This window comes from Thamnophis sirtalis, unplaced genomic scaffold, assembly GCF_051295495.1.
Source record: "Thamnophis sirtalis isolate CommonGarterSnake01/CBP01778 unplaced genomic scaffold, rThaSir2_p1.2 scaffold_3, whole genome shotgun sequence".
In the NCBI taxonomy this organism is placed as follows: domain Eukaryota; kingdom Metazoa; phylum Chordata; class Lepidosauria; order Squamata; family Natricidae; genus Thamnophis; species Thamnophis sirtalis.
Window position 1 is genome coordinate 30,793,226 of NW_028261383.1, and position 17,070 is coordinate 30,810,295.

A 17,070-nucleotide genomic window follows, 5' to 3' on the forward strand; every position below is an offset into this window, starting at 1 on the left:
CAAAGAAAAAGATGGGAAGAGAGCAAGGAAGGAAAAATAAGGAAGAGGAGAAGGAAGAAGAAAGGAGAAGGAAGAGGGAAGGAAAAAGAAGAAAAGGAAGGAAGGGGATTATAATGAGAGTGATGGAGGGTCTCAGAGAAGTCCGGCCTTAGCACTGGGCTCCATGTCACATCCACCATGCCCCCCCCAACCCCCCCCCCGGCCAAGCACCCACGCCCCTCTGAGGCCAAACACAACTCTGATGTAGTCCGCAATGAAATCCCGTTTGACACCCCTGCCCTAATGGAACGGATGTTGTTTAATTGGGTAATGAAATGTCTGCAAGATAACAACCAAGCTCAGAGAGCACCATGGATCCCATGCTGGGTGGGAAATTCTGGGAGTTGAAGTCCACAGGTCTTAAAGCTGCCAAGGTTGAACTTGCCTGTACGAGTAAACCTACTGTTCCAATTAAGGCTAAATTCCAGTCGATAACAAACAGAGAGACAACCAAAAAGGATGCCTTGAATTCCAGCCTCCCTCCCAACTGCATCCCGACAATACCAAGAAAGATACAGCACTATTTGAGGATACCAGTCTGGCTTTCGACAATGGTTAATCCAAATGTTAACATAGAAAATATTGTTAGGTACAAAGGCATACTGAATGAGAAGGGGGAACTAAAAAAAAAAACAAGAATTGAGCGATCAAGGGATTGTTTTGACACAATATTCACAACTGCAGATCCATTCTAGATTCGAGAAAGACGCAACACTATATGGTTTCTATAAAAAAACCAACAAAATTAGATAAGGTATTAACAGGGATAGAAGAAAATTTGATTACAAAAACTGAAGGGACTGTACAAACTGAACACTACATGGTATGGGATCTATTTTACCAATGGTTAAATAATAAAAATGGAAGTTAGAAATAGGGAAGCAAAATAAAGAAGAAACGTTAAAAGAGATGGGTAGATATAATGACTAGTATGTTGAATATTATGATGTTAATATTGTAGAATTAATATGTGGAATATTATTCATGTTAAAGATTGCAGAATCAATATTAATCTAACGAAGGATGTTGTCATTTTGATTATTGTTTAACAAAGATATTTGCACCCAGACAACACACCGTTCAACCGAAGATGGAATGATTATATTAAAAATAAAAATATTGCAATACCAGGAAGGGTGGAGGAACGTTGATGAGATAGCCGTTCTCGTTCATAATGTTGATGAACTCAAGTCCATGACGCAGGCCAACCTCATAATCGTTCTGATCATGAGCCGGTGTGATCTTTACGGCACCTGGAAGCAGTGAGAAGGGCGAGAAGATTATTTCAGTTCTTGCCGCAGCCCAATATTTCCTGTTAGAACCTGGTTTGTGATCTTTGGAGTTGCTCCGCACCTATGTTGTTGATTCAAAGAAGACCTGAAGATCTAAAGCTGTAGGAGATGACCAGGCTGAGGAGAGGGGGGGGGGGGTGTCAACTGCTTCCTCAGTTTGGAATCTGTTTGCGTTCACAAGAGATCTTAGTCCAGCCCTCCTTGAATTCTATTGATCCTTAAAGGTAAGGTAAGGGTAAAGGTTCCCCTCGCACATATATGCTAGTCGGTCCCGACTCTAGGGGGCGGTGCTCATGTCCGTTTCAAAGCCGAAGAGCCAGCGCACGGAACACTATTACCTTCCCACCAAAGGTGGTCCCTATTTTTCGACTTGCATTTTGTACGTGCTTTTGAACTGCTAGGTAGGCAGAAGTTGGGACAAATAATGGGAGCTCACTCTGTTACGCTGCGCTAGGGATTCAAACCGCCAAACTTTCTGATTGACAAGCTCAGTGTCTTAGGCACTGAGCCACCGTGTCCCATGAGCCTTATCTACAACCACTTTGCTTTGACCATTAGTAGTTCAGATTCTTGTAGAGAATGTAGGCATACAATTAAACCTATATTCATTTGAACTAACCCTAACCTTAATTCTGGATTTATTCCACATGGCAAAAACATTTTTCTGATGGAAGTCTTTACTGGGTACTTTGGACCTCTTCAAGTGATCCTTTCACATGTGTTGGAATTCAATCCCAAAAATTATCCAACACAACCAAGGCGTCAGGTTGAGGAATGCTGAGTTATAATTGCCCATTTGATTCCTTCGGACTGTTCTCTTATTAATCCTAACTAACTGAGTTTGAGTTTGAGTTTATTAGGACTTGTATGCCGCCCACTCTTGAAAGACTCAGGGCGGCTTACAGAAAAGGAAGGGAGGGGAACATATAAAAATTAAAAAGTACAAACATTAAAATCACACAACATTCATAACATAAAATGGGTCTGGATAAATCAACAGCCCCAGGCCGGCTGAAAGATCCAGGTCTTAATTGCTTTGCGGAAGACCGGGAGAGTAGTAAGGGTCCGGATCTCCATGGGGAGATCGTTCCATAAGGCCGGAGCAGCTACAGAGAAGGCCCTTCCCCGGGGGGTCGCCAGCTGACATTGGCTGGCAGATGGAATCCGGAGGAGGCCTACATCTGTGCGATCTTATAGGTCTCTGGGAGGTAAATTGCATGCATACATTTCTTTCATTCAAGGTTTCCTCATTTTATTCAAATTCAGGTCACCTGTTACCTTCCACCTTCTTCATAGACTCTCCACTCTAGCTCTTCACCAACAACTCCATCCTTTCATATACAGTGGGGCAAAAAAATTAGTCAGCCACCAATTGTGCAAGTTCTCCCACTTAAAAAGATGAGAGAAGCCTGTAATTGATATCATAGGTAGACCTCAACTATGAGAGACACAATGAGAAAACAAATCCAGACAATCACATTGTCTGATTTGGAAAGAATTTTTTTTTTTGCAAATTATGGTGGAAAATAAATTCTTGGTTACCTACAAACAAGCAAGATTTCTGGCTCTCACAGACCTGTAACTTCTTCTTTAAGAGGCTCCTCTGTCCTCCACTCATTACCTGTATTAGTGGCACCTGTTTGAACTTGTTAGCAGTATAAAAGACACCTGTCCACAACCTCAAACAGTCAGACTCCAAACTCCACTATGGTGAAGACCAAAGAGCTGTCGAAGGATACCAGAAACAAAATTTTGTCTCTCATAGTTGAGGTCTACCTATGATGTCAATTGCAGGCCTCTCTCATCTTTTTAAGCGGGAGAACTTGCATAATTGGTGGCTGACTAAATACTTTTTTGCTCCACTGTAGGAATTGCTGCATTTATAGTACCTAGCCCATAGCCCAGAACATACCGGTTCCAAACTCCATATCAACGAAATCATCACAAACAATGGGCAGGAGGCGTCCCGTGAAGGGATGCTGGACTTTCCGGCCATGCAGATGCTGGAAGACGAAGCAGATCAAAGGAAGAGATTTAATCATCATTTTTAATGACCCCATAATCTTTTGCATGGCAGAGTCTGGACAACGAAATGGAGCTGAGTGTTAAGTGGCCGGATGCCCTTCCCGTCCCCAATGTGGAGTTATATTCAGCAGATATATTCTCATTGTGCCAAGAGAGAGAGAAATATCTGCCTCTACCTAGGATTGAACTCGCAGCCTCGTTATAGAGAGGGCGAGAGCTCCACCTCTAGGCCACCGCACCACTTTTGGAAGAGACTCCAAAATTACCTATATAAGCAACAGTCTGATAGTCCCAAAAGTGCTTTTTCAAAAGGCAGCTGGATTTTTTTCCCCCCCCTTGATGACATTTCGCTTTTTATTCAAGAAACTCCTTCCGTTCTGAACTTCAGAACTGAAGGTCTATGGAGATTCTCAGTCATCCAGGTCATGGTTGTCCCAAAATTGCTTTTTCAAGAGACAACTGAACTTTCTTGTCTTTCTTTGAAGACATTTTGCTTCTCATCCAAGAAGTTTCTTCAGCTCTGACTGGATGGTGGGGAATAGAAGGATTTATACTCCTTGCAGACAGCTGGTCATTTGCATCCTTTCAGGAGAGTCGTTGAGGCCACCTGGAGGTTTAGTTTAGAACTGAAGAAGCTCCTTGGTTGAGAAGCAAAACATTTCCAAGGGGAAAAAAAGATGAAGAAAGTCCAACTGACTTTTGAAAAGTGTCTTTAGGACTGTCCTTCAGCATCTGAGAAGTCACCTATCCCAACCAAAACTATAGTGTCATGTCTTTCATACCTGGTATCGGAGGTCCTTGGGATGGACTGCAACTGCTGTGTCTCCCAGCATCGTCTCAATACGGGTGGTAGCCACCACCACTTCCTCCTCTATCAAAGAAAATGGACAAGGTTCATGGATGGAGCAGAGACAACCAAGAGTCGAGATGTTGGAACCATCAGCCAAGAACTTCATACTCTACCTGAGTCCTCAATCTTGTAAGCGAAGGAGACCAGCACCCCAAACTCAACCTTCTCTTTGTAGCCTGGGACGGGCAGGAGCGTCCGGCCTGTTAATTCCTTCTTATCCACCTGGGAGGAAGGAGACAGGAAGTTGCATTGTCACACCTGGATCCAAATGCCGGGACAGGAAATAGGTCATTCTAGGCTAATCACCTCTATGTCAGAAATGGCTGAGTTGAGAGTGCAGGACCAGTTGACGAGGCGCTTGCTTCGGTAGATGATCCCTTTCTCGTGCAACTGGATAAAAGCTTCTTGGACAGCATAGGAGAGTTTCTGTTGGTGATACAAGAACACAGTTCCATCAGCAGGACATAAACATCCCATGGTTCTCCTGTTGTCCAGATTGCAAAAAATGGTTGCTTTTGCATTGTGTTGAAAACTAGACTATAGAATAACAGAGTTGGAAGGGACCTTGGAAGTCTTCTAGTCTGCCTAGGCAGAAAACCCTATACTGTTTCAGACAAATGGAAATCCAACATCATCTTAAAAACATCCACTGTTGGAGCATTCACAACTTCTGGAGGCAAGTTGTTCCACTGATTAATTGTTCTAACTGTCAGGAAATTTCTCCTTAATTCTAAGTTGCTTCCCTCCTTGATTAGTTTCCACCCATTGCTTCTTGTTTCACCCTCGGGTGCTTTGGAGAATAGCTTGACTCCCTCTTCTTTGTGGCAACCCCTGAGATATTGGAACACTGCTATCATGTCTCCCTTAGTCCTTCTGTTCATTAAACTAGACATACCCAGTTCCTGCAACCGTTCTTCATGTTTTAGCCTCCAGTCCCCTAATCATCTTGGTTGCTCTTAACAGCTACACCTGAGCTTCCATTCCACCCTAGGATGGCAATTATTCTTCTCCATTCTCTGATCTGGGTCATACCGAACAGTGGTCCTCAAACCACTGGGCACCAGGGACTGGAGAAAGGTTTGATGAGCCGAGGTGGCGCAGTGGTTAAATGCAGCACTGCAGGCTACTTCAGCTGACTGCTAGATCAGCAAGTTCAGCGGTTCAAATCTCACCGGCTCAGGGTTGACTCAGCCTTCCATCCTTCCGAGGTGGGTAAAATGAGGACCCGGATTGTTGTTGGGGGCAATATGCTGACTCTGTAAACCGCTTAGAGAGGGCTGAAAGCCCTATGAAGCGGTATATAAGTCTACTGCTATTGCTATTGCTATTTCTGTGGACCAGAGAGAGCCTGGTTCTGCAGTCTAAATGCTATTGTTCTTGCTGTTTATCAAAGAGTGGTATGCTGGCTTGACAACCGCAGATAGAAAGACATTAGAGAGAGTGATGAGCATGGCACAGAACATCATGGGCTGTTCCCTGACATCACTAGACAAAGTCGCTAGGACTCGCTGTCTTAGAAAAGTATGGAAAATCCTCAGGGACAACTCACACCTTGCTCAGCGCTTCTTTGATCTCCTACCATCGGGTAGGAGATATAGAAGCATAGCCAGTCGTACAAAGAGGCTGAAGAACAGCTTTTATCTATGGGCTGTCAAGACTCCTGAATGCAACATAACAACGTAAGTATGATAGACTTGCAGGGCTGGTGCAACATGTTCATATTGGTGCAATATATTATAATGCAATCTTGTGCACATATATAGCAACAGCATTAGAACTTAGACTTATATACCACTTGGCAGTGCTTTACAGCCCTCTCCAAGCCATTTACATTGTCAGCATATTTGCCCCCAACAATCTGGGTCCTCATTTTACCCAACTCAGAAGGATGGAAGGCTGAGTCAACCTTGAGCTGGTGGGAATCAAATTGCCAAACTGCTGGCAGCCGGTGATCAGCAGCAGAAGCCTGCAGTACATCACTCTAACCACTGTGCCACCGCGGCTCAAACACACATGGATTGTGTGTTTGTTAGTATGATTTATTGGGTTTTTTTCCCCTTTCTCTGTGAGTTATTGATATGTATTTATGTTGGGGTGGGGAGATGCACTAAGGGAGGCTCAGCCAATCTCATTGTACTCATGTTGTGCATTGGCAATGGAGGTTGAATTGAATTGAATTGAATCCGGGTCTTTGGCAAGAGAGGGAGAACTGCACCTTCAGACTTGCAAAGATTGCGAGCTAGTCAAGACAGTAAACATTGACTGTGAAGGGGTATATATAAGTCTGAGTGCTATTGCTTATTGCTACTCCTTTCCCTCTGATTTCAAAATCTTACAGGGTCCATAGTGAAACAAGCTCTGTCCCAGTCCATGGAGGAACCCAGTTTCTTCAGCTGATGGTAGATCCGATCCCCTTTTCTGCGGAGAAGAAAGAAAGAAGTGTATTGATAGCAAAGTATCACCATCACTGGGAAAGCACGGGGCTGATTATTATTATAACTTTTCCAATGATCTACAAAATCTAGAGAAAATAAGTAATTGTTCTATTCATTCCTATTCTATCTCTATTCTATTTCTATTCTAATTCTATTCAATTTCTAATTCTAATTCTATTCTATTCATTCTGTTCTAATTCTATTCATTCCTATTCTATTTCTATTTTAATTCTTATTCTATTTTAATTCTATTCTAGTTCTAATTCTTATTCTATTCTATTCATTCTATTCTAATTCTATTCTCTATTCTCTTCTCTTCTCCTGTTACCTTGGTGAGTGTCTACTTCAGGTAAAATACATCTATTCTACATGGCCTGGCAGCGGGGGATGTATTGTATCTATCTATCTATCTATCTATCTATCTATCTATCTATCTATCTATCTATCTATCTATCTATCTATCATCTATCTATCTATCTATCTACCTACCTACCTACCTACCTACCCACCCACCCACCCACCCACCCACCCACCCACCCACCCACCCACCCATCTATCATCTATCATCTATCTAGATCGATCTATCTATCATCTATCTATCTATCTATCTATCTATCTATCTATCTATCTATCTATCTATCTATCTATCATCTATCATCTTTTCTATCTTATATGATGCCCATCTCACCAAAAATGCTTCTATTTCTATTCTAATTCTATTCAATTTCTAATTCTAATTCTAATTCTATTCTATTCATTCTGTTCTAATTCTATTCATTCCTATTCTATTTCTATTTTAATTCTTATTCTATTTTAATTCTATTCTATTCTAGTTCTAATTCTTATTCTATTCTATTCTATTCATTCTATTCTAATTCTATTCTCTTCTCTATTCTCTTCTCTTCTCCTGTTACCTTGGTGAGTGTCTACTTCAGGTAAAATACATCTATTCTACATGGCCTGGCAGCGGGGGATGTATTGGTTGCCAACCCGTGAGATGTTGAGGGTCAGGACCCAGAGAACAGTGGTCTGCCTAGCAGTGCCTTCATTCTGGAGCAAGAAGTCTCTGAGATCAGGTGGGTCTCCACCGTTTGGTCCTGGGACAAGTAGACTGGTAAAGATAGTTCTCTCCACCAGAAGGCTATCTTTCTTATCTTTCTAACATCTATCTAGCCATCCATTCATCTTTCATTTTCTCTGCCTGCCTTCCTCTCTCTCTATCTCTCCATCCATCCATCCATCCATCCAATCTATCCATCCATACCTACCTACCTACCTACCTACCTACCTACCTACCCATCATCTACCGTGTTTCCCCGAAAAATATGACATGTCCTGAAACTAAGGCCATGCCATATTTTTCAGGTGGGCAAAAATATAAGCCCTCACCCTGAAAATAAGCCCCCAGGACACGCAGAGCACTGCTCACCAATCTAGGGGGGCAAAGGCGCTCGTGTTGCTTGGCGCTTTCAGGATATCGCTAGGTCGGTGAGCAGTGTTGTGCCCAGCTGGAGGGGGTTTGCCGGGCAGCTATTCCGCTCCCCGATCGCACGCCTCCCAGCCTCACCATGCCCTGGCCCAGCTCTCCATGTAAAGTCGGCGTACCTCCACTGCCGCCACCTGCCCCTGCCATCCCAGCATGGCTTTTTCTGCGGAAGTAGGCTGCCAAGTCTTCCAGCAATGGCCACTCTGGGCGTACGCTCTATGATTGTACGCTCTGCTGGCAGCCGGCCCACAATTTCTCTGTCTTTCCTCTGCCTTCGTTGCCCTCCCCCCATTCTCTCATTTATTTGGAGTCTCACAGACTCATTTCTAGCAACTTTTACCGATGTAGAGGAGAATGGCAGGTTGGGGGGACGGGACGCAAGGCGCATGTCCTAGCGCTACAGGAGACTGACAGGTTTACTGCGTTCCTTGCCCTTTCATCCAGGGAAGCCCCTTATAAAAAAAACCTCGCGAGTTGAACTCTACTATCCCTCGCTAAAGGGACGTCGGGGAAGGGAACCTATTGCGTGCCTCGCACCCCATTCCCTCCTGCACAAAAAGAACACCTCCCACCCCCAACCCTTCCAATGGTAACGGCTGCCTGCCTGCTTCCCTTCCCCAACCTCCCTTTAGCGAGGGGTAGCAGAGGGGGGAGAAGCGAGACACGTGTCCTAGCAGCAGAGCTGTCGGTCTCTTGTAGCGCTAGGACACGCGTCTCGCTTCTCCCCTCACAACCTGCCACCCCTCGCTAAAAGGACAGCGGGGAAGGGAACCAGGCAGGCTGCCTTTAGCATTGGGGCGGGATGGGAGGTGTTGGGCCGCGAGGCGCGCCTCTTACCTTTCCAGCTTCATCGCGTTCCTCGCTATTGTGTCCAGGGAAGCCCCTGGTAAAAAAAAAACACCTTTCTTGCGAGTTCAAAAAGTTTGATTGAACTCGCGAGGTTTTTTTTTTTAAACCAGTGGCTTCCCTGGACACAATGGCAAGGAACGTGACGGAGCTGGAAAGGTAAGAGGTGCACCTCGCTTCTCGCCCACCCCAGAAAATAATAACCCACCCCCTCGATAATAAGGCCAGGGTCATATTTCGAGGGTCAAAAGAAAATAAGATCCTGTCTTATTTTCGGGGAAACACGGTATCTATCTATCTATCTATCTATCTATCTATCTATCTATCTATCTATCTATCTATCTATCTATCTATCTATCTATCATCTACCTACCTACCTACCCAACTATCTAGATCTATCTATCTATCTGTCTGTCTGTCTGTCTACCAAACCCACCCACCCACCCATCTACCTGACTGTCTGTCTGTCTGTCTATCATCTATCTACCCACCAACCAAACCCACCCACCCACCCATTCATCTACATCTGTCTGTCTGTCTATTTATCTACCCACCTACCTACCTACCAAACCCACTCACCTACCCATTCATCCATCTACCTGTCTGTCTGTCTGTCTACCTACCTACCTATCATCTACCTACCTACCTACCTACCCATCTATCATCTATCTAGATCTAACCATCTGTCTGTCTGTCTGTCTGTCTATCTATCTACCTACCAAACCCACCCACCCAGCCACCCATTCATCCATCTACCTGTCTGTCTATCATCTATCTACCCACCAACCAAACCCACCCACCCACCCATTCATACATCTACATCTGTCTGTCTGCCTGTCTGTCTGTCTGTCTATTTACCTACCCACCTACCTACCTACCAAACCCACTCACCCACCCATTCATCCATCTACATCCATCTATCTATCATCTATCATCTATCTATCTATCATCTATCTATCTATCTATCTATCTATCTATCTATCTATCTATCTATCTATCTATCTATCTATCTATCTATCATCTTTTCTATCTTATATGATGCCCATCTCACCAAAAATGCTTGGAGAAAGAGACACAGGAAAAAGACTCACTCGTTTTTCCATCTCCAGACTTCCTCGATGAACGGCTCGCGGCCAAGGTCATGCCGTGTTTTCCCTTGCTCCTTCCAAAGCTTTTTCTCCACCACCACCTGGGTGGCAATGCCCGCGTGGTCACAGCCGGGGTTCCACAAGGTGGTCTCTCCCCTCATTCTGTGCCTGCAAGACAAGCATAGGAGCAGGAAGCTCGCTAGAACAAGGGTCTTGGAGACTGCACCCTTATCAGTATCCCCACGGAATCAAACCACACATGTGGCCAAATAATTCCAGAGAAAGTAAGAGGAATTAGAAGTGGGTTCCCAGACCGATAAAAGATTCAGGACAGCATTATGTACAGGTATTTCCTCAACTTATGATCTCAACTGGGACCAACATTTTGGTTATAAGGCGTGAGGGTCATAAATTGAGACATGGATGTGATGATCTCATGACTGATTTTACAGCAGTCATTAAGTGAATCGCATAGTTGTAAGTCTAACTACATTCTCCCAAATGGATGTTTTTTTGCAAACTAGCAAAAACATTGGAAGCTGGCAAAGAACGTCGCAAATCACAGTCAAGTGACTGTAGGATGCTGCAACTATTGTACTTTTCAGAGTATAAAACACACTTCCCCACCCTAAAAGAGGGTGGAAATGTCAGTGCATCGTATACATCGAAAACAGCCATTTTTGGCCTCTTGAAACTACACCCCGTGCCTCCCGTTTTCACCAAGAACGGGGCATGCAGAGGGTTTGGGAGGCTGCAGAGTGCTCCTGGGGGCCTGAGAGGGCAAAAACGGGATCCGTGGGGGAAGCCAAAAACGGGCCCACATTTTGCAAAAACGGACCCATTTTTTTTCCAAAAACGGGGCATGCAGAGAGTTTGGGAGGCCTGCAGAGTGCTCCTGGGGGCCAGAGAGGGCAAAAAAGGGATGCATGGGGGAAGCCAAAAACGGGCCCATATTTTGCAAAAACGGACCAATTTTTTTACAAAAACGGGGCATGCAGAGGGTTTGGGAGGCTGCAGAGTGCTCCTGGGGGCCTGAGAGGGCAAAAACGGGATGTGTGGGGGAAGCCAGAAACGGGCCCATATTTTGCAAAAACGGACCCATTTTTTGCAAAAATGGGGCATGCAGAGGGTTGGGGAGGCCTGTAAAGTGCTCCTGGGGGCCAGAGAGGGCAAAAAAGGGATGCATGGGGGAAGCCAAAAACAGGCCCATATTTTGCAAAAACGTACCCATTTTTTTACAAAAACGGGGCATGCAGAGGGTTTGGGAGGCCTGCAGAGTGCTCCTGGGGGCCCGAGAGGGCAAAAACGGGATGTGTGGGGGAAGCCAGAAACAGGCCCATATTTTGCAAAAACGGACCCATTTTTTGCAAAAATGGGGCATGCAGAGGGTTGGGGAGGCCTGTAAAGTGCTCCTGGGGGCCGGAGAGGGCAAAAACGGGATGCGTGGGGGAAGCCAGAAACGGGCTCATATTTTGCAAAAACTGACCCATTTTTTGCAAAAGCGGGGTATGCAGAGGGTTTGGGAGGCCTGCAGAGTGCTCCTGGGGGTTGGGGAGGGTAAAAACAATTTTTTTCCTTGTTTTCCTCTTCGAAATCTTGGTGCGTCTTATACTCTGGTGCATCTTTATAGCCCCAAAAATACGGTAGTCATAAATGAGAGCCAGTTGCCAAGCGCCTGAAAAGTGGTCATGTGGGCCGCAAGATGGGGAATAAAGCAACGTTTTATGACGGCTGGAAATGCTATACAACAGCAGCTTCCAACCTTTTAGATACTGGGGACTGGTTCTGCGGAGAGAGGTTTTTCCACGGACTGGAAGGGACATGCTTTCCTATGCTGCCTGCATCATGCAGATGGGGCTTTGCTTGTTTGTGCGGCCCAGTTTCTGGCATGCTGCAGCCCGGTGCCGGTCCATGGCCTGGGGATCCCTGCTGTACAAGCTGTAAAGTACCTTTTCCCCGGCCGTTGCAGCTCCTAACGGTCATTAAAAACGACTGATCATTAGTGGAGGGCTTCCTGTAAACAGCTTGCTTTAAATTCTCAATTTTTAGGGCCAAGACCCTTTTCCTCCACAAGATCATAAGCAACTTGTTAGAATCAAAAATTCTTCATCACAATGTAGAAGAACAGGAGTTTCCAACCTTGGCAACTTTAAGACTTGTGCACTTCAACTTCCAGAATTCCCCAACCAGCATGCGCTAGCAGAGGAATTCTGGGATTTGAAGTCCACAAGTCTTAAAAGTTGCCAAGGTTGGAGAGCCCTGTACAAGAAAACAGAAAACAGTACAGCTACTATACTTCTTGTAACCTCTTCTATTTGTCCTTATTAATTTCACCAAAGAGATTTGTGCTTAAGAAAAGATATATTTGGACTGGGAAGCTCTCAAAAATCTACTGGAAGATGGAGAAGGCCCAAGATAAGGCCCAGAGGGGTGGGGGTGATGTACCCAGAAAGGCAGAGATATCTCACCATCTTGTCAGAGAGTCCTGGATGGAGTTGGTGAGGGCATGGCCAAGATGGAGCGATCCAGTAACATTGGGTGGAGGAATACACATCATAAAAATGCCTTTGGGGTTTGGCTCAGATACGCTGCGGCGCTGGGAAAAAAGAGAAAAAGATGGTTTAGTGGTGAGATTTGCAGTGAGGAGGGTCTTCCAGGTAAAGAAGTTTATCTGCTAAGGGGGAAGTTATCCCATGCGATTAGCAGTAAAAACACAGAGGGGAAAAAAACTGATAGCAGAAAAAGACCTTGTGGTCCTGTCAACTGTTCTGTTTGCCTATTCAGCAAAAGAAATTCCCGGGATATTATTTTACCGAGAGCATAACTTTACTGATCGATCCATACAAGTACAGAAGAAGCAAAGCCAGCTCTGAAATATTCCCGCAAAAACTTAACTACAGTGTTAAAATTCCCCTTTTTTCTCCCCTGGGCCAACCACTGTCCATTCTCCACCAATCCAGAGCATACTTTTTGCTTTGGGAAACAGTTTGCTCAGCTCAGAAAGCTCTCATTGTTTGACCTTGAGGTGTCGAGAGTCTCCCAGGCTACAGACGGAGCACATGAATGCCTCAATTCCTTCCCAGCCACCCATACCTTCCAATTATACCCCACTATCCTCCATGTTGTCTGGCTGTGAGCAAAAGTTCACAGCGAGTCGGCCATGGCAGCTCCAACGAATCTGCCCTTAGAGGGTTTTTAAATTTAATTTAATTTAAGTCAGATGATAGACATGTGTCCGTCCCAGGCATGGGTTTACACTGGCACATTCACAACTGGTAGAATCACAAGAGATATGTGAGCAGGCTGAAAACTTGCAAGATTTTACTACCTGGTGGGATAAGGAGGATCTTCTAGGTCAGGGTTTACCAAACTGTGAGGAGAACCTCCCTTAGGAAAGTGAGACAAAATCCAGGAGAGGTCTGAAGTACTTTTAGTTGTATATTAATAACTCTGTCAGACCCAGACCTAAGTAGCGTAGTGATTATTCCAAGCGGAGTCCTTTATTGTTTTCCCACCTGTAGACAAAAACTGGCCAAACTAAAGACTCTACTACCTGACTACATGTACAGAATAACATTAGGTTGCAGCAGCTAGCGGTGGAACAGAGTCTTAGTATAGCAGTGCTAGAATCCTCTACAAACACTGGAAGTGCATACATGAAGGGCGGATCACCACCTGTCAGGAATAGTTTAGGACAGTGATGGCAAAACTTTTGGCACTGAGTGCTGAAAATGGAGGGGGGCCTGCGCGCATGTACGCATGGGGGACGCGCCCTGGAAGAGAAACTCCCTAGTAGGCATGCACGCGCCAGAAAATGAACTTCTGGTTTCCAACACATGCATGCGCCCCAGCCAGCTATCTTCCGGTTACTGGGGCGCATGCACACACAACGATCAGCTGGGCAGCACGCATGCACACAACGGAAAACGGAAGACCAGCTCTTCCGGTTTCCAGCACTGCCACATGTGCAAAATTCAGCTGATACTTGCGTGCTAGAAACTATGGAGAGGACCGGGCGACGTTGTGTGTGCCATCCAACATAGCGTTGTGTGCCACTTTGGGCATGCTTACCATAGGTTCGCCATCATGGGTTTAGGAGATTCCTATAATGATTAGCACTTTGGATTAGATGGCCTCAAAAGTACCCTCCAACTCATATATTCTGCAATGCTCAGACGCAAATAGATACTTTTAAGATCCCCGTTTGGGCAATTTCTTTTGGGTGTAAAGAATCAGGACAATACATTAAGTTGTAATGCAGAAGATGTATCACTCAAGCCCATACGTAACCTGATCAACTAAAGTTCAACACTAATTTGGCATCAGGTAAGAATTCAAGAGGGGTTGGGCTTCAACCCATGATGGCAAACCTATGGCACACGTGCCAGAGGTGGCACACAGAGCCCTCTCTGCTGGCACGCCAGCCGTCCCCCCAGATCAGATCTCTGTGGCGTTTCTTTCATGAGCTTCTGTTTCCCTTCAAACGACGAAACAGAAGCTCACAAAAGAAAAAGATCTCACCTCTTGCTGCGCTACCGGGGTTGGGATGCCCTACCTCCCGCCGGCCAGCTGGTCTTCAGGTCTATGTTGCGCATGTGTACATGCATGTATTAAGCACGCATGCGCACCTTTCAGTTTGGGCACACGTGCATGCGGAGTTTGGGCAATCAGTGGATAAAAGATTTGCCATCACTGGTTTAGACCCTTTGTGGGAACGTAAGGACTATAGGCTAATGACTTGTTTAACTCCACCCCCAGCTCTTTTTCTAAATTTCCAATTGAAGTTCAACGTAAGAACACTGCCTACATGTAAAGCATTATATTCTTCTGGCTGGTGCTCAGGGGGAAGCCCTAATGAAGCTTAGCTCAACCCTGTAATAAATGTCCAAGCCATGTGGGCAAAGTAATTCATGAAGAGATCTTGGGTTATGGCAATTCCTTGCCCATACTTACGCCGTACTCTGGCTTAAAGAAACCCTGGCTCTCCCACCATGAATACCAAGCTGCTTCGACATACTGCGGGCTGTAAGAGTCAGGCATTGGACCCGTCACATCTAGAAAGCAAGAAAAGTTCTGAGTTCAAGACAGGTGGAGTGTTGGGGCTCCCACCGTTCATTGTGAGCCACCGTGAAGTATAAACCAAAACGTATGAAGAACATCAGGGTCAGCAGAAGAGAAAGGGTCTCATGCAGAAGATAGCAATGGTTTTTGCCACAGGCCTTGAGAATGGCTGCCATCTACTAAAAGTCTCACCATCCTTTTGGTCCAATAACCCTGGGTTGTAAAGAGTTCTGAATCTGAAATGGTTGAAACCAGCTGCAGATAGTCCTTGACTTACAACCGTTCATTTAGTGACCATTTGAAGTTACAATGGCACTGGAAAAAAGTGACTTATGACTGTTTTTCACACTCACCACCATGGACATGGGGTTGAAATTCTGGTGCTTGGCAACTGACTTGTATTTATGATGGTTGCAGGGTCCCGGGTGGTGGTGGTGGTCATGTGATCCCCCTTTTGTGACTTTCGGACAAGCGAATTCAACGGGGAAGCCCGATTCACTTAACAACCGTGTTACTAACTTAACAACTGCAGTGTCTCACTTAACAACTGGTGGCAAGGAAGATTGTAAAATGGGGAAAAGCTCCTCCCTTGATAACTCTCTTGCTTAGCAATGGAAATTTGGGGCTCAATGGTGGTCATAAGTCAAAGACTACCTATATTCTGACCTTCTATGAAGTGTTTTGACCATTCTGGAAACAGTCCGGCCTTGAAATGCCCCGCGATTTGAATTGAGATGAATTATTTCAAACTTATGTTTTGATTTTCCAACGTTACCGAAAAAGAATTGGAAAAGCAGTGCAATATAGGATGGGCCAGCTTTTCCAAGCACAAAGCAGGGCGTTTAAATGAGTTCACTGAAGCCGGGCACTCCACAATTCCACCAACAGACTGTTGACCTACAAACCCCTCCGAATCCAAATCAACCAATCAGAGACAGCACCGACCTTCAGCCACGCAAGACCCTCCCCCAATAGCAGTTCACATCCCAATGACCCTGAGCTGAGGTAATCTCCCCATCACGAGACCCGTCTCAAGACACACCCACACCTGAAACCCTTATAAACAAAAGAACTACTGACATCCCCTAAACTCCGTTGAAGTTTTCCATTGAACCCACACTGCATATCGGACATCCACACAATCGGCGAGTCCAGAGATGTTTCACGAGAAAAGTCCTCCACTCCTCTGCTCGCAACTGAATACCTGATGCCACCAGACTTGAAATTTCTGGGATTAGACAACTTAGAACTACACCACCTTTGGTGTGACCTAAGCAGAGTACATAAAATTATCTGCTACAACATCCTACCTGTCAATGACTACTTCAGCTTTGACCACAATACATGAGCACATAATAGATACAAACTTAAGGTAAGCCGCTCCAAACTCGACTGCAAAAAATACGACTTCAGCAACGCCTTCAGTGGTCAACGCCTAGAATGTGTTACCTGACTCAGTGGTTTCTTCCCCAAATTCCCAAAACTTTAACCTTAGACGCTCTACTGTCGACCTCACCCAGTGGTGGGATTCAAATAATTTAACAACCAGTTCTCTGCCCTAATAATTAGCTGGGTAGGCATGGCTCGGTGGTCATGTGACTGAATGGGCGTGGCAACATGATGTCACTCATGTCGACGGGTGCTTCGCCTTAGCTGTTGCAATGTAACAAGGGTTAACCGGAGAGGCAGTTTCTGTAAGCAGGGCAATAAACATTAGGCTAGAAACAACACCAGAATGTTTCCTTCCTGCCTTCTTTACAGGATTAGCCTTGTAAAGTGGGAAAAAACCAAAAAGAGATTTCTTCCAACAACCGGTTCTCTGAACTGCTTAGAAAGTTAACAACCGGTTCTCCCGAATGGGTGCGGACTGGCTGAATCCCACCACTGACCTCACCCCACCACTGACCTCACCCCATTCCTAAGAGGTCCGTAAAGGGGGCATGCATAA

The 17,070-nt window shown here is 45.3% G+C and overlaps 1 protein-coding gene across 2 annotated transcripts in view; it reads right to left on the bottom strand.

Moving 5' to 3' along the window:
* Positions 1-17,070, bottom strand: part of VARS1 (valyl-tRNA synthetase 1) — a 53,497-nt gene that overhangs the window by 25,082 nt on the left and 11,345 nt on the right. For both annotated transcript variants that reach the window (XM_087708506.1, XM_087708507.1), the window contains exons 7-15: positions 15,015-15,115; positions 12,530-12,657; positions 10,065-10,229; positions 6,543-6,624; positions 4,513-4,632; positions 4,320-4,428; positions 4,139-4,227; positions 3,244-3,334; positions 1,168-1,292 (exon numbers count right to left, since the gene is read on the bottom strand). In XM_087708506.1, the coding sequence (XP_087564632.1) occupies positions 1,168-1,292; positions 3,244-3,334; positions 4,139-4,227; positions 4,320-4,428; positions 4,513-4,632; positions 6,543-6,624; positions 10,065-10,229; positions 12,530-12,657; positions 15,015-15,115 (1,010 nt within the window). The remainder of the gene's footprint in view (positions 1-1,167; positions 1,293-3,243; positions 3,335-4,138; positions 4,228-4,319; positions 4,429-4,512; positions 4,633-6,542; positions 6,625-10,064; positions 10,230-12,529; positions 12,658-15,014; positions 15,116-17,070) is intronic.